The sequence below is a fragment of the Pecten maximus genome, chromosome 13 (genome assembly GCF_902652985.1).
Source record: "Pecten maximus chromosome 13, xPecMax1.1, whole genome shotgun sequence".
Taxonomy (NCBI): Eukaryota; Metazoa; Mollusca; class Bivalvia; order Pectinida; family Pectinidae; genus Pecten; species Pecten maximus.
Genome location: NC_047027.1, coordinates 38,775,880 through 38,798,250, shown reverse-complemented (window position 1 = coordinate 38,798,250; position 22,371 = coordinate 38,775,880). Strand labels below are relative to the sequence as shown.

Here is a 22,371-nt window from a genome sequence, read left to right as displayed (position 1 = left end):
TGAAAACGATAACAGCTTCCGCAATGAAGAGAATAATAGGAAAATGGGTCAAACACAATCCTAGAATTAAACTTGGGAAGCAGTACAATAGACTGTAACAGTTCAAACATGAAAACAGCAGTAATACGGACGCCGCTCGTATTCTGCTTGATTGTTTGATAGTAGGTCATGACAATCTCTGTAATACTTACACAAACTCGGTAAGATTTCCACAATCTCGGTAATATTTACACAAACTCGGTAATATTAACACAAACTCGGTAATATTAACACAAACTCGGTAATATTTATACAGTCTGTACCAGTACATCGCTACATGTACTGTCACTATACTATATGAACAATGTTTACACTTATTTACACATAAATATGTGTGCCGTAATATATACAGAACGTGTTATTTAACATTTAAACCACTGTATAATATCGTTATCCAACTAACCCAGATGGAATATAGATATCGCCTTGTAAACTATCGTGTGTTTGTGCTGCCACGATTTCAAAACAGTCACGTAATGATTTAAAAATAATTTCCGCGCTAAATTTAGAGGGGGATTCCCAACTAAATCGAGTGGTCAAGCTGGACATAGGGATTGACTGTGAACATTGGGACAGCACAGAAACATAACTGGAAAGGAACAAAACGCGTACATTCAGTGAAAATTGCAACGTTTTTACCGTGATGTCCCTTTTAAATTGAATGCAAGCTGAATAAGTGGATGCATCTATTCAAATGACACATTTGCAGTCTTATTATCACCAAAAATGATTCAAACTGATATAATTTATTTTGTTATCCGTGCTGAAACTGCGCATTTATTAATTACAATGTAGTTCGTTAACTTATTTCACCAGTAGTTTTACATTATAACCACCACCATTAAAACTATGCCGTTTATCTTTTTCAAAGATATTTCTTGTTAACACTAGTTCTTATCTAAAAAAAGTAAACGCTTTCAAATTGGTATTTTTAATTAATTAATTTATTTATTTATTCATTTATTTATTTATTTATTTGAAAGTTTTGTCAATTTAAATGAGTGAGACTGAACTGTGAGAATGTGTTTTTGTTTATTATGCACAATACTTGGTAATTAACTTTTGCTTAATCATTATCATATAAATCCGGAATTCTACATGAAAGGACTAATATACGCCTAGCCTAGCCGAATCCCTTTTCGCAATAGCGTTATGGACGGGAAAACGGACCGGAACCGTGTATGACGTACAATATTTCACTCTCATATTTTAAAGCAAAGCCAAAGATCTATTTTCGAACATACATAAATTATACATATATATTATTTACAATAATTTTAATATCAAGTTATTCTATTCAAAGGGTTCACAAAGTTGACAACATCTGAAAATAACACACAAAATTAATTTATTATTAATTATCTTCGAAACTAAATCTCATCCAGAAATAGCCGACAGCGGCGACAACAATGAAAGATGAATGGTAAATCAATGAAGATCTCGCCATCAGTAAGTGTCGGTCGTGTGCAGTCATTTTGTTTTAGTGGGTGTCATCGAAATCAAAACATTTACGGGTAGTATGCACAGGCTACTTGAAAACATTGACGGCAGAGACGATTCATTGAATAACCATGACGGAAACAGCGAATCTATAAGCGGAAATAATCAGCATAACTATATTTCCAGTGGTGACAGTAACGTGAATCGTGAGATCAAACACAATTTTACTAACGGACCAAACAACAACAACGATGAGGATGTAGCATCGACGCTATCCGTGACCGGTGCGCTAAATGCGATTCTTCGTCGGTCACCACAACCAACGTTAAAGTAAGGACATGTATTGTTTTCATATTTCTCATCAGTTCTGATCAGCTGTTTTGATTGTGTAATACTGATTCGCATACATATGCATGGGGCCATGTTGTTAAGATGACACGTGATTGTTTGTTTAGGTTGTACAACTTTCAACCTATATTTGCTGATCTGATGTATCATAATGTACACTGGATTCTCTGATTAACCCATGAAATGTAATGCCTATATTGTCTCTGGTTTTTTGGAGTCGTTACTTAACATTAGATACATTAAACACATTTACTTAATACTGGGTTGGTAATTCATGATTGTGATCCGAAAGCTTAAGGTTACCAAAATAATTCCTCTTGGTACGCGGTGTTAATTAAAACAGAAACAACCCCTGCATTCGTTCACAACAGAATATGATACTTTAGTCCGTAGTAAGACTTTAGTTGGTCATGACAGTCTGTATGTATTTTGGGACATTTCAGTACATTGGTCTGCAGACTCTGACTGTGACAAGACATTCCTGTATATAGATGACTCACCATGTAATAACCTCTGATATTTTCTCTGAATAAATACTTAAAATGATGAATTAGGAAGAATGATTTTTTTATATAAAACTTTCACCCTAGTATATAAAGTTATATATCAGTATTGCTGGAAATAGTCGTATATATATATATAAATTTAATTTTTCTTATAAAATACGTTGTCGTGATGTTAAAATCATTGAAGGTAATCGCCTGAAGATAGCGTATACAGTTTGATAGCGATACTCAACTTTTACTGTGTTGATCTTTAATAGCTACGCATAATTATTATATATATATATATATATATATTGAACATGATGCAGTCACGCTAGTATCCGCCTTCGGCCCACGTTTGCCGAAGGGTTCATTGTGGTTTCTCCAGTTACTAAAACATTATTCTTATTGTATTTTATTGTATTTCCAGTACTTCTTATATATATTATGTGATTGTATTTGTGATTTTCTGTGTTTTGATAAAAGGGCGGATTGCCTCGAAAATTTAACAAACCTTATTTACACTGTTTGAATTACTGCTTTGCCCCATATATATATATATAGATATTAGATATTTTTGTGGTGATTTTTTTGGATTGATATGAATGTCTAATATTCGTATACTTCAGAACATTTAGGATCACAGTAGTCCAATGTTCTTCTCAATATATACCAAGAGGTCCAGGGTCAGAGTGAGAAGGGGTGATTTGCCATTCACAACATCTGTACACATACATACAGAAATAATACAATGATGTGATATTAACCATTCACATAGTGTTATATATGTCAGCTGTCTTTCCCCACCCAGTATAGCGTTATCTATTTCATAGCAGCCACATGACCACCCTGTAAGGTATGAGAAATTTCACCAGTAGCAGTGTAGATACTCCTAGGCCTATGAATGGTAGAGAAAAAAGTGTAAATACACCTATGTAATACACCTAAATACACCTATGTAATACACCTATGTAATACACCTAAATATACCTGTATAATACACCTAAATATACCTATGTAATACACCTAAATATACCTATGTAATATACCTATGTAATACACCTAAATATACCTATGTAATACACCTAAATATACCTATGTAATACACATAAATACACCTATGTAATACACCTAAATATACCTGTATAATACACCTATGTAATACACCTAAATATACCTGTATAATACACCTATGTAATACACCTAAATATACCTATGTAATACACCTAAATATACCTATGTAATACACCTAAATATACCTATGTAATATACCTATGTAATACACCTAAATATACCTATGTAATACACCTATGTAATACACCTAAATACACCTATGTAATACACCTAAATATACCTATGTAATACACCTATGTAATACACCATAAATATACCTATGTAATACACCTATGTAATACACCATAAATATACATATGTAACACACCTAAATACACCTATGTAATACACCTAAATATACCTATGTAATACACCTAAATATACCTATGTAATACACCTAAATATACCTATGTAATACACCTAAATACACCTATGTAATACACCTAAATATACCTATGTAATACACCTAAATATACCTATGTAATACACCTATGTAATACACCTAAATATACCTATGTAATACACCTAAATACACCTATGTAATACACCTAAATATACCTATGTAATACACCTAAATATGCCTATGTAATATACCTAAATATGCCTATGTAATACACCTATGTAATACACCTTAATGTACCTATGTAATCTACCTTAATATGCCTATGTAATCTACCTTAATATACCTATGTAATACACCTAAATATACCTATGTAATACACCTATGTAATACACCTAAATATACCTATCCCTATAAGGGTTGAAACAAGCTGTACACATGCTCTTTGTATATTATCAATAATTGTATGATGTTAGGGCAATAATACAATATACTGTCACAGCAACAATACAGTGATGTCACAGCAACAATACAATGATGTCACAGCAACAATACAATGATGTCACAGCAACAATACAATGATGTCACAGCAACAATACAATGACGTCACAGCAACAATACAGTGATGTTACAGCAACAATACAGTGATGTCACAGCAACAATACAATGATGTCACAGCAACAATACAGTGACGTCACAGCAACAATACAATGATGTCACAGCAACAATACAATGATGTCACAGCAACAATACAATGACGTCACAGCAACAATACAATGATGTCACAGCAACAATACAGTGATGTCACATCAACAATACAGTGATGTCACAGCAACAATACAGTGATGTCACAGCAACAATACAGTGATGTCACAGCAACAATACAGTGATGTCACAGCAACAATACAATGATGTCACAGCAACAATACAGTGATGTTACAGCAACAATACAGTGACGTCACAGCAACAATACAGTGATGTCACAGCAACAATACAGTGATGTCACATCAACAATACAGTGATGTCACAGCAACAATACAGTGATGTCACAGCAACAATACAGTGATGTCACAGCAACAATACAGTGATGTCACAGCAACAATACAATGATGTCACAGCAACAATACAGTGATGTCACAGCAACAATACAGTGATGTCACAGCAACAATACAGTGATGTCACAGCAACAATACAGTGATGTCACAGCAACAATACAGTGATGTTACAGCAACAATACAGTGATGTCACAGCAACAATACAGTGATGTCACAGCAACAATACAATGATGTCACAGCAACAATACAGTGATGTTACAGCAACAATACAGTGACGTCACAGCAACAATACAGTGATGTCACAGCAACAATACAGTGATGTCACATCAACAATACAGTGATGTCACAGCAACAATACAGTGATGTCACAGCAACAATACAATGATGTCACAGCAACAATACAGTGACGTCACAGCAACAATACAGTGATGTCACAGCAACAATACAGTGATGTTACAGCAACAATACAGTGATGTCACAGCAACAATACAGTGATGTCACAGCAACAATACAGTGATGTCACAGCAACAATACAGTGATGTTACAGCAACAATACACTGACATCACATTGACAGTGACAGTGTCATGTCAACTTTCATTGATGTAATGTAAGTATTACATACATAGGAGAGTAAACAGGGTAAGAGAAAAACAATCATTCACTCTCATGGTAGTGAGATGGGGGATATGTTGATTTCAACTCTGAAGGTTAGATTCTTATAAGCTGCTCAACGCTCCCAAAGTGGTGAAAGATTCTATTATCAGTAGTAAAAGTGATAATTACCTACTGTCTAGAGTTAAGTGTAGAATATATACCTGTCCAGTAGAAATCTGATCAGTTGTTTAATTGTGGGATGATTTAATTATGTAGAATTACTTACATTATGTATATGTTCCTATCTTATCAGTTTATCAGCTTGGTTCAGTAGGTAGACTATAGATCAATCGTAACGACCCCCAGATAAGGTCAGTATCACCTCTATATTAACCTGTGGCAGGAATGGCTTGCCTTGCTGTTTATCCTTTACTATGCAGCGTGGATTGTCCTCATACATTATAATCGGAAGACAAAGAGTTTCAGTTGGGTATAGTATACGTAGCAATGCATTTTTCCACTTAATCCATAAAGGATGTTTTATATGTTTCCTGAACATTTCTTGTCCAGAGCATTTTTATGCCCACAGTTAAAGCCGACAGTGCAAGTTAAAATGTTCCCAATTGAAACCTTGGGTAATTGGGTCAGTTTTCCTGGTCAGGTCACATGTTTTAGAATACTTATTACAGGTGCGTTATAATTAAAGCATGTGTTAAGAACACAAACTAAAATGTCCTCACTTCCCAGTGTTAGATGGTATCCCCTTTTTTATAGAATTATTGCCTTTTGTTCAAATATTTTTCTAGAGCATAAAACTTTTTAACTAGGATAATGAAAGTCGTGCACTAAACTCAGGTTCCACAACCCCTATGTATATATACATGTATATATAATTACAGAGTTATCACTGCCCAGTAAGAATTGTGTATACCTGCTGCCCCAAAAATATGATCATAAAAAGTGACTAAATATGGATTTTTTCTTTCTAAGCAACTTTCTTCCATATATGTCTCCCTTGACACTGCCTCACTTTTGGCCTTTAGTTGATTGGAAGTTGAACAATACTTAACCAAATCAAACAGAGTTATTTCCCTTTTTAAACGAACATTAATGTTCGGTTATTGCAATCAAGAACTAGACTGAGAAATATAACCATATTTGGTAACCACATTCACCACAATGCCACCTACTTCCTAATTCAATGAAATATGGCTGCCGCCATGACCTTACGCTTCAAATTATTTACTTGTAAAAACATCTTCGTTTTATTTAGTAGTTTTACCGAAAATGTTGAAACATACTCAGTAGATGTTTTCAAGGTGCATACAATTTGATTTAAAATTTTTGAATTGATGCTATGGTGAAACTTATTGCTGACATTAAGTATTGGAAAATGAAATATGCCCTTATACTTTCATAGCTCAAGCATGTGTGAGACACAAACATGTACAAATACGTGTACAGTCATCATCCACCCCCAGGGCGACGAGTGACACCCGAGGGTCACCCGATGAACGGGATTATGTAAATCCTGTATTTCAGATCGAGAGCTGTAACTGGCCAACAACCACATGTACATGATATGTGTTGGGGATTGATACTGTAACAGGTGGGATCAAGCACAGCTGGAGGTGGCCAGGTACATTATCGCCATTTTATGTACATCATCATATATATATGTCCTTATATGTGTTAATAGCACAAGCATACTGGCCATGGGTATAAGTATTGCTAAAGCAATTACATGTCCCCTACAGCCTCCCCCCCCCCCCCCCCCCCCCCCCCCCCCCCCCCTAAAAATAGTAACAGTGACCTTCACCTTCACCCAAAAACCATGAAACTCAAACTTGATCTGTAGCTACTCATGCTGAAGTTTCATACCAACTTTTACCAACATACCTTAAAGCATGGCTGAGAAAAGTGCGGAAAAATGAGTTGACAGATCTAGACTGACAGACGAACAAACAGACAGACACACAGATGGAAACACAGACAGACACACATACGGATGGGGAGGAAACTTATAGTCACCAACCCCTCTCCCCCCTCCACCTTCACTGGTAGGGGCTATATATATATAATAACCTTAGGTTTATACCTAGTGACAAGTGAAAAATATCAAAATATTAGATTAAGCCACACAAGTGAAATATATTTGGTATTACTGAATATGCTGTTAGATATTCTGTTTATTACATTTTATAGCAAAATATTCTGAGGCAGCTCAATCTCTCCCAGAATTCATTGCAGTCCCCTGTCAACAGCTCACAAATCTACGCCAAATCGTGACATTATGTATTCTATCTTGCATTATGACGTTATATAACATGACAGAGAGCTATAGATGCAGGTCTTAATATTTAATTTTCCCAATCTAAATATGTAAGCCTCCATTAGCTAGGCTCCTCTTAATATGCACAGTGATTTTTTTTTTACCTTTTGTTGTTGTGGTTTGCTTTGACAATAAATTAAATCAACACATTAAATATATATAAATATGCACAGAAAGAGATGTGGATATTCAGCGAATTAAAACCATTCACATGATAATGAAACCGTGTATATTATCACACCACTGTACGTTGTACGATCCGTCACAATCTTTGTTTACATTTCAAATTCCTGATCTATAAAACTTCTCCGTGTGGACTAGCTATTTAGAAGTTAGGATCTGTTACACCCAGACTTTACAGCATGGTTGTGTACCTGTGTTATTATGAACATTTTTTTACCTTAATGATATAAATACAGGGTATATATAATGGAAAACGATCTACTTTAGATTGTGGCTTGAATACAGGACATCTGTGTAGAGAATGAAGTTTACTGAAGTAGGTTCATTGATTTCCAGGCTTGGGTGAGTACTGACAGGTTATGGCTAGTAAGCAGTGTTGGAAATCACTTTTATTAATTTTACTGGCGCGCATTGAACGCGGATTGTGTAATACGTCCTGAAAGCTGATATACATAGAGGTTTATTTCTGTAGAAACTTTTCACAAGGTGTCAGACTACATCTCCAGTTACATAACTATATCTATATATATACCTGATAATTACAGGTGCACTCGGTACCTGTCACTTTCAAAACTACAGGTATACATGTATACCTGTCTAGGAGGATGTGTGGTGTAAGGTGACAAGTCAGTTAAATATATTCAAGTTTCATGGGCCAAATTAAAATGTCCAAAAGGTTTAACTGTACAAATTTTAACATCAGTATTGTATCATAGCAATTTACTGAAACATGATTAGAAAATGTGTCAAATGTAGTATGTAAAACTTTATCGTGCACAACATTTAAGTCACTTTATGGCATATACTGTAGGTTTTTATGTTACTGTCAAACCAGAGGTTTGTCATCACATCACAGTCTCTGGCATGAAACAGTGAAACAGTGAAAATTAGTGTAACAGAGGTCATCATAATGCAGTCTCGGGCGTGAAACAGTGAAAATTAGTGTTACACAGGTTTGTCATCACATCACAGTCTCGGGCGTGAAACAGTGAAACAGTGAAAATTAGTGTTACAGAGGTTTGTAGGATCAGTACTATATGGCATGGTGTGTTAATTAGCACTAAATGAAACTGGTAATAGTTTTAATGATTGAGGAACACTTTTGAAAACCTGTCCTATATGAACACTTTTGAAAACCTGTCCTATATGAACACTTGACAGATGCCTTGACTATTATAGACAATCAACGTGTATATTATAAATTCCATCAAATCTTGACTTAAGCTTGATGGAGTTTAACAGGAAACAGTGTATACAGTAATGGATAAGGAAAAGACAGTATATATATAATCCAGTTATCGCTACGGACAATGTGTGAAGTTTGAGGATATAGAAAAATACTCATTGAAGCATTTCCCGTTCTTCATATAGTGGGACAGCCATGCCATATTTGTCATTTATTATAAAGATTCTTTGGTCTCGTCATGCTGCTTATATCAGCTAAAGTCTTCAAGAAGTTCAGGTAAACTATAAACAAATTTTATTTGAAAGCTACGAGTGGCATATAACATATTTCACATGCCTCAATGTTTTTATAACTACAGAACTTGAAAAATACAACTAGAAAAAGTTTACATGTAAATTTTTGTTTTTGGTACTTAATTACACGACCGTAAAGGTGCACGTGGTACAGCATTGCTGTTTCCTACTTCTCATCAACTGTATGATATACTTCTCATCAACTGAATGATGTATGATATACTTCTCATCAACTGTATGATGTATGATACACTTCTCATCAACTGTATGATACACTTCTCATCAACTGTATGATACACTTCTCATCAACTGTATGATACACTTCTCATCAACTGTATGATGTATGATACACTTCTCATCAACTGTTTGATGTATGGTACACTTCTCATCAACTGTATGATGTATGATACACTTCTCATCAACTGTATGATACACTTCTCATCAACTGTATGATGTATGATACACTTCTCATCAACTGTTTGATGTATGGTACACTTCTCATCAACTGTATGATGTATGATACACTTCTCATCAACTGTATGATACACTTCTCATCAACTGTATGATGTATGATACACTTCTCATCAACTGTATGATACACTTCTCATCAACTGTATGATACACTTCTCATCAACTGTATGATGTATGATATACTTCTCATCAACTGTATGATGTATGATACACTTCTCATCAACTGTATGATGTATGAGACACTTCTCATCAACTGTATGATGTATGATACACTTCTCATCAACTGTATGATGTATGATACACTTCTCATCAACTGTATGATGTATGATACACTTCTCATCAACTGTAAGATGTATGATACACTTCTCATCAACTGAATGATACATTTCTCATCAACTGTATGATGTATGATACACTTCTCATCAACTGTATGATACACTCTCATCAACTGAATGATACATTTCTCATCAACTGTATGATACACTTCTCATCAACTGTATGATGTATGATACACTTCTCATCAACTGTATGATGTATGATACACTTCTCATCAACTGTATGATGTATGGTACACTTCTCATCAACTGTATGATACACTTCTCATCAACTGTATGATGTATGATACACTTCTCATCAACTGTATGATGTATGATATACTTCTCATCAACTGTATGATGTATGGTACACTTCTCATCAACTGTATGATGTATGATACACTTCTCATCAACTGTATGATGTATGATACACTTCTCATCAACTGTATGATGTATGAGACACTTCTCATCAACTGTATGATGTATGATACACTTCTCATCAACTGTATGATGTATGATACACTTCTCATCAACTGTATGATGTATGATACACTTCTCATCAACTGTATGATGTATGATACACTTCTCATCAACTGTATGATACACTTCTCATCAACTGTTTGATGTATGATACACTTCTCATCAACTGTATGATGTATGATACACTTCTCATCAACTGTATGATGTATGATACACTTCTCATCAACTGTATGATGTATGATACACTTCTCATCAACTGTATGATGTATGATACACTTCTCATCAACTGTATGATGTATGATACACTTCTCATCAACTGTATGATACACTTCTCATCAACTGTATGATGTATGATACACTTTTCATCAACTGTATGATGTATGATACACTTCTCATCAACTGTATGATGTATGATACACTTCTCATCAACTGTATGATGTATGATACACTTCTCATCAACTGTATGATGTATGATACACTTCTCATCAACTGAATGATGTATGATACACTTCTCATCAACTGTATGATACACTTCTCATCAACTGTATGATGTATGATACACTTCTCATCAACTGTATGATACACTTCTCATCAACTGTATGATACACTTCTCATCAACTGAATGATACACTTCTCATCAACTGTATGATACACTTCTCATCAACTGTATGATACATGTACACTTCTCATCAACTGTATGATGTATGATACACTTCTCATCAACTGTATGATGTATGATACACTTCTCATCAACTGTATGATGTATGATACACTTCTCATCAACTGTATGATACACTTCTCATCAACTGTATGATGTATGATATACTTCTCATCAACTGTATGATGTATGATACACTTCTCATCAACTGTATGATGTATGATACACTTCTCATCAACTGTATGATGTATGATATACTCCTCATCATTACAGTGATCTATAGGCGTTTGTGTTATTGATAAAACCAAGACGACCTCCAAAACAGGAGGGAGTGACATCACAACCGTGTATAGATTGGCTGTTAGAATATTTTGCACACAGTTGTTTTGATATATTTTGTTTTATGTTGTTGATATCAATTCTAATAACTTGCGTTTTCATACCAGGAATTCTTTGTTATAAAATGACAGTTTGGAGTTAAGCTACTTATATAATTAGTGTGATATCACACGATACTGATGTACGGCTTAGTTTCAGTTTCCTTATTTAACATGTACTTAAAATTAGAGCAGGATCCGGCTTAGATTTCTCTCGGAAAATAATAAAGATAAAATACAAAAATATCAGATTTCTATAATCCTTGAACTGTGTAACAGTTAAACAAACTTATATATCATTAATCACCATGATATCGTGGAAAACACTAAGGTAAGGCAATATGTCTGATGTTTGATTCCTACAGGTAGATTGTTTGTTTGTGATTCCTACAGGTAGATTGTTTGTTTGCGATACCTACAGGTAGATTGTTTGTTTGATTCCTACAGGTAGATCGTTTGTTTGATACCTACAGGTAGATTGTTTGTTTGCGATACCTACAGGTAGATTGTTTGTTTGATTCCTACAGATAGATTGTTTGTTTGATTCCTACAGGTAGATTGTTTGTTTGCGATACCTACAGGTAGATTGTTTGTTTGATTCCTACAGGTAGATCGTTTGTTTGATACCTACAGGTAGATTGTTTGTTTGCGATACCTACAGGTAGATTGTTTGTTTGATTCCTACAGATAGATTGTTTGTTTGATTCCTACAGGTAGATTGTTTGTTTGATTCCTACAGGTAGATTGTTTGTTTGATTCCTACAGGTAGATTGTTTGTTTGCGATACCTACAGGTAGATTGTTTGTTTGTGATTCCTACAGGTAGATTGTTTGTTTGATTCCTACAGGTAGATTGTTTGTTTGCGATACCTACAGGTAGATTGTTTGTTTGTGATTCCTACAGGTAGATTGTTTGCGATTCCTACAGGTAGATTGTTTGTTTGATTCCTACAGGTAGATTGTTTGTTTGCGATACCTACAGGTAGATTGTTTGTTTGCGATACCTACAGATAGATTGTTTGTTTGCGATTCCTACAGGTAGATTGTTTGTTTGCGATACCTACAGGTAGATTTTCTTGTCTTTTGTGTGAAGGAGTTAAGTGAAGTGAGATAGGTGTGTATGACTTTACCTCCGACAGTGGCAGCATCATTTGTGTTAAACTCTAAATTCTTGAAGTACATAAGCTATCATATAGTGGCAGCTAGAACATACCAGTTTCTATATGTATTTATATATAACCATCCCAACACATATTTCAGATCAGAATTTGAACCAAAATTTACTGTTGGACTTGGTTAATTAATTGGGCCATGTTAAAGACTTCCATTTAGCTCCACATGTATGTATACACTGAGCTAATTCTTTCTCTAAGTACATATACTTGTATCTCTATATAACTATCCTAATGCACATTTCAGATTCAGAAATTCATCTAGAATTTACTGTATACTGCTACTAAATTTCAGACCTTTAGACAAAACTTTGGTCATTTTTACAAACAATTTTTATAAATTTTTGTACAAGAACCATACAACTTTTTGTCTTTTGAGAAATACATTGTAACTATAAAATCTTTTGTATTTTTATTAGGTAGTTACAACAATAGGTAATAAATACCACATGTTGACTGAACAGAAGTGGAGAAACACAATTACGTGTAATTCTTGTTACAAATGTTACATTAATTTTGTTAGATATTGGCTTTAGTCTTGCCCCTCAAGTTCTGCTTTTAAAAGTTTTATACTTTTAAACATTGATGTCAATTATTTTTTACAGTTTCATAGGGGTATTAAAAAAATCTGTTTGCAAACTGCATACAAAAGTTTGCAAAAAAAAATTTCAAATCCCTTTGAAACTAAAAATAATTGACATCAACGCTTATAATTATTTTTTTTTAAATTTATTTTTAAAATTAAAACATGTTTTATGTACAACTTAACTGATCTTATAAGGGATTCTTTTTCACAAATCAATACGCATATCAATGGCCGTATTGTGAGCGCGGTGGCTGAGTGGTTAAGGTGTCCCGGCACTTTATCACTAGCCCTCCACCACTGAGTTGTGAGTTCGAAACCTACGTGGGGCAGTTGCCAGGTACTGACCATAGACCGGTGGTTTTTCTCCGGGTCCTCCGGCTTTCCTCCACCTCCAAAACCTGACACGTCCTTAAATGACCCTGACTGTTAATAGGACGTTAAACAAAAACAAACCAAACCGTATTGTGATATATCACATTGTTCAGGCCATTTTCAGATATTTTTTTTTCATAGAGGTATGAATAAAATTCCTAACTAATCAGAAAGCAGCATTCTGCATACAAAGAATGGATAATTAATTATATATGGATTGAATAGATTTTTTTAATTTTCATTGCGGCTATGAATACCAGTAGCTAGCTACATATCCTGTGGCACCTCGGAGGATATGTAGCTAGCTACTGGTATTCATAGCCGCAATGAAAATTAAAAAAATCTATTCAATTCATATATTTACATAACCTTGATTTAAAAAATTTATATCGAGAAAATGAGAAATTTTATTAAAAAGAAAAATTTGTCATGTAAACGACGAAACGCCAAATTATTAGAACAGCCGGGAGATCCCGCCTATGCACCACGTCATTGTTTTAATGTCGTTCCGCATTTTCCGGTCTTTTTTGTTTAATTTTGTATAAAATAAAAAGAAAGAAGTATTAAAGTAAAAATAATATTAAATACAATCATTCAATATTTTTAACACTTATCTCGTACCAACGTTATCGATCCAAGGGAAGCTACTCTTCCTGTCTTACTGTCGATGGCGTATTAGTATGACCCGATTAATCAGGTGATTTGCACAAGAGACAATGTTTTCATACGGTTTTCATAGTGTATTCATGGTCATATGTTTGTTGTTTTCACTTGGTATGTTCATATCAGCAAACCACATTAGGAATGTAAATATAAGATTATGGCTGTGTTTTTGTTTGTAAAGAAAACTTGTGGGCAAATGTTTCTGTGATATTTTATCAGAACTAATTCATTATAATTATGATATAAGTATCTACAATAATAATTATGATATAAGTATCTACAATAAAAATTATGATATAAGTATCTACAATAATAATTATGATATAAGTATCTACAATAATAATTATGATATAAGTATCTACAATAATAACTATGATATAAGTATCTACAATAATAATTATGATATAAGTATCTACAATAATAATTATGATATAAGTATCTACAATAATAATCCTTGAAGTTTTAACTAACTTGGTTAACTTTATTTTTGATATTCTGTTGTAATCTTTTACAAAAACAAAAATGTATTCTACCAGGTATATTACAATGATATCCTTGATAAAGATATAAAAACATTGTAATATTCATTAATTAAGGTGTTAATAGTTTACAGTTTTCCTAGTAAATTAATACCTCTGATGAAATCTATGGATTCTTCGTGTACATGAAGTATATGAGTCCAATACAATGAAGTAAAACCCTGATTTTCCAAGGATTCTCTCCATGATTAAACAACAATATAACATCTGTGTGTTACAGACGGAAGGCAGGAGAGATTTCCCCGGTCAACTCCAGCCAGGAGTCCTCAACAAGTTCTGAGCCATTCACAAATGTAGAGAGTATGAACTGTGATTCCCCTGGGTAAGTGTGTGATTTATTAGCCCACCATCATCAGATGGTGGGCTATTCAAATCGCCCTGCGTCCGTGGTCCGTCGTCCGTCCGTCCGTCCGTCCCTCCGTCCGTCCGTAAACAATTCTTGTTATCGCTAATCCTCAGAAAGTACTGAAGGGATCTTTCTCAAATTTCATATGTGGGTTTCCCTTGGTGCCTAGTTATGCATATTGCATTTTGAGACCAATCGGAAAACAACATGGCCGACAGGCAGCCATCTTGGATTTTGACAATTGAAGTTTGTTATCGCTATTTCTGAGAAAGTACTGAAGGTATATTTCTGAAATTTCATATGTAAGCTCCCCTTGGTGCTTAGTTATGCATATTGCATTTTGAGACCAATCGGAAAACAACATGGCCGACAGGCAGCCATCTTGGATTTTGACAATTGAAGTTTGTTATCGCTATTTCTGAGAAAGTACTGAAGGGATCTTTCTCAAATTTCACATGTAGGTTTCCCTTGGTGCCTAGTTATGCATGTTGCATTTTGAGACCAATCGGAAAACAACATGGCCGACAGGCAGCCATCTTGGATTTTGACAATTGAAGTTTGTTATCGCTATTTCTGAGAAAGTACTGAAGGGATCTTTCTCAAATTTCATATGTAGATTCCCCTTGGTGCCTAGTTATGCATATTGCATTTTGAGACCAATCGGAAAACAACATAGCCGACAGGCAGCCATCTTGGATTTTGACAATTGAAGTTTGTTATCGCTATTTCTGAAAAAGTACTGAAGGGATCTTTCTCAAATTTCATATGTAGGTTTCCCTTGGTGCCTAGTTATGCATATTGCATTTTGAGACCAATCGGAAAACAACATGGCCGACAGGCAGCCATCTTGGATTTTGACAATTGAAGTTTGTTATCGCTATTTCTGAGAAAGTACTGAAGGGATCTTTCTCAAATTTCATATGTAGATTCCCCTTGGTGCCTAGTTATGCATATTGCATTTTGAGACCAATCGGAAAATAACATGGCTGACAGGCAGCCATCTTGAATTTTGACAATTGAAGTTTGTTATCGCTATTTCTGAGAAAGTACTGAAGGGATCTTTCTCAAATTTCATATGTAGGTTCCCCTTTGTGCTTAGTTATGCATATTGCATTTTGAGACCTATCGGAAAACAACATGGCCAACAGGCAGCCATCTTGGATTTTGACAATTGAAGTTTGTTATCGCTATTTATCAGAAATTGCTGAAGGGATCTTTGTGAAATTTCATTTGTAGGTTGCCCTCTGTGCCTAGTTATGCATATTGGATTTTGAGACCAGTCAGAAAACAACCTGCCCGACAGGCAGCCATCTTGTATTTTGACAATTGAAGTTTGTTATCGCTATTTTACAGAAGGTACTGAAGGGATCTTTCTCAAATTTCATATGTAGGTTCCCCTTTGTGCCTAGTTATGCATATTGCATTTTGAGACCTATCGGAAAACAACATGGCCAACAGGCAGCCATCTTGGATTTTGACAATTGAAGTTTGTTATCGCTATTTCTGAGAAAGTACTGAAGGGATCTTTCTCAAACATTTTTGCAAGTTCTCCTTGGTCTGTAGTTCTGCATATTGCATCTAATTCTTGGGACCAATAGGAAAACAACATGGCCGACAGGCAGGCATCTTTGATTTTGACAATTGAAGTTTGTTATCGCTATTTATCAGAAATTGCTGAAGGGATCTTTGTGAAATTTCATTTGTAGGTTGCCCTCTGTGCCTAGTTATGCATATTGGATTTTGAGACCAGTCAGAAAACAACCTGCCCGACAGGCAGCCATCTTGTATTTTGACAATTGAAGTTTGTTATCGCTATTTTACAGAAGGTACTGAAGGGATCTTTCTCAAATTTCATATGTAGGTTCCCCTTGGTCCCTGGTGTTGCATTTTGGGACCAATCCGAAAACAACAGACAGCCATTATCGCTAAATCTTAAATTTTATATATAGGTTCCCCTTGTTTGAAAAGTACTAGAGGGCTGTTTCTGAATTTACACAGATTAGTAAGACTTAGACGAAGGGAAAAGTAGAGAAAAGATCAATCTGACATGGAACCTATAAAGATCATTCAATGGTGGGCGCCAAGATCCCTCTGGGATCTCTTGTATATGTATGTGTAATGATTTACATGGGTAAGTGTGTGATTTATATCTGTATGTGTAATGATTTACCTGGGTAAGTGTGTGATTTATATATGTATGTGGAATGATTTACCTGGGTAAGTGTGTGATTTATATATGTATGTGTAATGATTTACCTGGGTAAGTGTGTGATTTATATCTGTATGTGGAATGATTTACCTTGGTAAGTGTGTGATTTATATATGTACGTGGAATGATTTACCTGGGTAAGTGTGTGATTTATATATGTACGTGGAATGATTTACCTGGGTAAGTGTGTGATTTATATATGTACGTGGAATGATTTACCTGGGTAAGTGTGTGATTTATATATGTATGTGGAATGATTTACCTGGGTAAGTGTGTGATTTATATATGTATGTGTAATGATTTACCTGGGTAAGTGTGTGATTTATATATGTATGTGTAATGATTTACCTGGGTAAGTGTGTGATTTATATCTGTATGTGTAATGATTTACCTGGGTAAGTGTGTGATTTATATATGTATGTGTAATGATTTACCTGGGTAAGTGTGTAATTTATATATGTACGTGGAATGATTTACCTGGGTAAGTGTGTGATTTATATATGTATGTGGAATGATTTACCTGGGTAAGTGTGTGATTTATATATGTATGTGTAATGATTCCCCAGGGTAAGTGTGTGATTTATATATGTATGTGTAATGATTTACGTGGGTAAGTGTGTATGTACGTGGAATGATTTACCTGGGTAAGTGTGTGATTTATATATGTATGTGTAATGATTTACCTGGGTAAGTGTGTGATTTATATATGTATATGTAATGATTTACCTGGGTAAGTGTGTGATTTATATATGTATATGTAATGATTTACCTGGGTAAGTGTGTGATTTATATATGTATGTGTAATGATTTACCTGGGTAAGTGTGTGATTTATATATGTACGTGGAATGATTTACCTGGGTAAGTGTGTGATTTATATATGTATGTGTAATGATTTACCTGGGTAAGTGTGTGATTTATATATGTATGTGTAATGATTTACCTGGGTAAGTGTGTGATTTATATCTGTATGTGTAATGATTTACCTGGGTAAGTGTGTGATTTATATATGTATGTGTAATGATTTACCTGGGTAAGTGTGTAATTTATATATGTACGTGGAATGATTTACCTGGGTAAGTGTGTGATTTATATATGTATGTGGAATGATTTACCTGGGTAAGTGTGTGATTTATATATGTATGTGTAATGATTCCCCAGGGTAAGTGTGTGATTTATATATGTATGTGTAATGATTTACGTGGGTAAGTGTGTATGTACGTGGAATGATTTACCTGGGTAAGTGTGTGATTTATATATGTATGTGTAATGATTTACCTGGGTAAGTGTGTGATTTATATATGTATATGTAATGATTTACCTGGGTAAGTGTGTGATTTATATATGTATATGTAATGATTTACCTGGGTAAGTGTGTGATTTATATATGTATGTGGAATGATTTACCTGGGTAAGTGTGTGATTTATATATGTACGTGGAATGATTTACCTGGGTAAGTGAGTGATTTATATATGTATGTGGAATGATTCCCCAGGGTAAGTGTGTGATTTATATATGTATGTGTAATGATTTACCTGGGTAAGTGTGTGATTTATATCTGTATGTGGAATGGTTTACCTGGGTAAGTGTGTGATTTATATATGTATGTGGAATGATTTACCTGGGTAAGTGTGTGATTTATATCTGTATGTGGAATGGTTTACCTGGGTAAGTGTGTGATTTATATATGTATGTGGAATGATTTACGTGGGTAAGTGTGTGATTTATATATGTATGTGGAATGATTTACCAGGGTAAGTGTGTGATTTATATATGTATGTGGAATGATTTACGTGGGTAAGTGTGTGATTTATATATGTACGTGGAATGATTTACCTGGGTAAGTGTGTGATTTATATATGTATGTGGAATGATTTACGTGGGTAAGTGTGTGATTTATATATGTACGTGGAATGATTTACCTGGGTAAGTGTGTGGTTTATATATGTATGTGGAATGATTTACCTGGGTAAGTGTGTGATTTATATATGTATGTGGAATGATTTACCTGGGTAAGTGTGTGATTTATATATGTATGTGGAATGATTTACGTGGGTAAGTGTGTGATTTATATATGTATGTGGAATGATTTACCTGGGTAAGTGTGTGATTTATATATGTATGTGGAATGATTCCCCAGGGTAAGTGTGTGATTTATATATGTATGTGTAATGATTTACCTGGGTAAGTGTGTGATTTATATATGTATGTGGAATGATTCCCCAGGGTAAGTGTGTGATTTATATATGTATGTGGAATGATTTACCTGGGTAAGTGTGTGATTTATATATGTATGTGTAATGATTTACCTGGGTAAGTGTGTGATTTATATATGTATGTGGAATGATTTACCTGGGTAAGTGTGTGATTTATATATGTATGTGGAATGATTCCCCAGGGTATGTGTGTGATTTATATATGTATGTGGAATGATTTACCTGGGTAAGTGTGTGATTTATATATGTATGTGGAATGATTCCCCAGGGTAAGTGTGTGATTTATATATGTATGTGGAATGATTTACCTGGGTAAGTGTGTGATTTATATATGTATGTGTAATGATTTACCTGGGTAAGTGTGTGATTTATATATGTATGTGGAATGATTTACCTGGGTAAGTGTGTGATTTATATATGTATGTGGAATGATTCCCCAGGGTAAGTGTGTGATTTATATATGTATGTGTAATGATTTACCTGGGTAAGTGTGTGATTTATATATGTATGTGTAATGATTTACCTGGGTAAGTGTGTGATTTATATATGTATGTGGAATGATTTACCTGGGTAAGTGTGTGATTTATATATGTATGTGTAATGATTTACCTGGGTAAGTGTGTGATTTATATATGTATGTGTAATGGTTTACCTGGGTAAGTGTGTGATTTATATATGTATGTGTAATGATTTACCTGGGTAAGTGTGTGATTTATATATGTATGTGGAATGATTTACCTGGGTAAGTGTGTGATTTATATATGTATGTGGAATGATTCCCCAGGGTAAGTGTGTGATTTATATATGTATGTGTAATGATTTACCTGGGTAAGTGTGTATGTACGTGGAATGATTTACCTGGGTAAGTGTGTGATTTATATATGTATGTGTAATGATTTACCTGGGTAAGTGTGTGATTTATATATGTATGTGTAATGATTTACCTGGGTAAGTGTGTGATTTATATCTGTATGTGGAATGATTTACCTGGGTAAGTGTGTGATTTATATATGTATGTGTAATGATTTACGTGGGTAAGTGTGTAATTTATATATGTACGTGGAATGATTTACCTGGGTAAGTGTGTGATTTATATATGTATGTGTAATGATTTACGTGGGTAAGTGTGTATGTACGTGGAATGATTTACCTGGGTAAGTGTGTGATTTATATATGTATGTGGAATGATTTACCTGGGTAAGTGTGTGATTTATATATGTATGTGTAATGATTTACCTGGGTAAGTGTGTGATTTATATATGTATGTGTAATGATTTACCTGGGTAAGTGTGTGATTTATATATGTATGTGTAATGATTTACCTGGGTAAGTGTGTGATTTATATATGTATGTGGAATGATTTACCTGGGTAAGTGTGTGATTTATATATGTATATGTAATGATTTACCTGGGTAAGTGTGTGATTTATATATGTATATGTAATGATTTACCTGGGTAAGTGTGTGATTTATATATGTATATGTAATGATTTACCTGGGTAAGTGTGTGATTTATATATGTATGTGGAATGATTTACCTGGGTAAGTGTGTGATTTATATATGTATGTGTAATGATTTACCTGGGTAAGTGTGTGATTTATATATGTATGTGGAATGATTTACCTGGGTAAGTGTGTGATTTATATATGTATGTGGAATGATTCCCCAGGGTAAGTGTGTGATTTATATATGTATGTGTAATGATTTACCTGGGTAAGTGTGTGATTTATATATGTATGTGTAATGATTTACCTGGGTAAGTGTGTGATTTATATATGTATGTGGAATGATTTACCTGGGTAAGTGTGTGATTTATATATGTATGTGTAATGATTTACCTGGGTAAGTGTGTGATTTATATATGTATGTGTAATGGTTTACCTGGGTAAGTGTGTGATTTATATATGTATGTGGAATGATTTACCTGGGTAAGTGTGTGATTTATATATGTATGTGGAATGATTCCCCAGGGTAAGTGTGTGATTTATATATGTATGTGTAATGATTTACGTGGGTAAGTGTGTATGTACGTGGAATGATTTACCTGTGTAAGTGTGTGATTTATATATGTATGTGGAATGATTTACCTGGGTAAGTGTGTGATTTATATATGTATGTGGAATGATTTACCTGGGTAAGTGTGTGATTTATATATGTATGTGGAATGATTCCCCAGGGTAAGTGTGTGATTTATATATGTATGTGTAATGATTTACGTGGGTAAGTGTGTATGTACGTGGAATGATTTACCTGGGTAAGTGTGTGATTTATATATGTATGTGGAATGATTTACCTTGGTAAGTGTGTGATTTATATATGTATGTGTAATGATTCCCCTGGGTAAGTGTGTGATTTATATCTGTATGTGTAATGGTTTACCTGGGTAAGTGTGTGATTTATATCTGTATGTGTAATGATTTACCTTGGTAAGTGTGTGATTTATATATGTATGTGTAATGATTCCCCTGGGTAAGTGTGTGATTTATATCTGTATGTGGAATGATTTACCTGGGTAAGTGTGTGATTTATATATGTATGTGTAATGATTTACGTGGGTAAGT

At 34.3% G+C, this 22,371-nt stretch overlaps 1 protein-coding gene across 2 annotated transcripts in view; it reads left to right on the top strand.

The window, feature by feature from the left end:
* The first annotated feature begins 1,427 nt into the window (after window positions 1-1,427).
* The window catches only part of LOC117340300 (protein Aster-B-like), a 74,059-nt gene continuing 53,115 nt past the window's right edge, over window positions 1,428-22,371 (top strand). For both annotated transcript variants that reach the window (XM_033902067.1, XM_033902066.1), the window contains exons 1-2: window positions 1,428-1,809; window positions 15,261-15,362. In XM_033902067.1, the coding sequence (XP_033757958.1) occupies window positions 1,559-1,809; window positions 15,261-15,362 (353 nt within the window). In that variant the 5' untranslated portion in view covers window positions 1,428-1,558. The remainder of the gene's footprint in view (window positions 1,810-15,260; window positions 15,363-22,371) is intronic.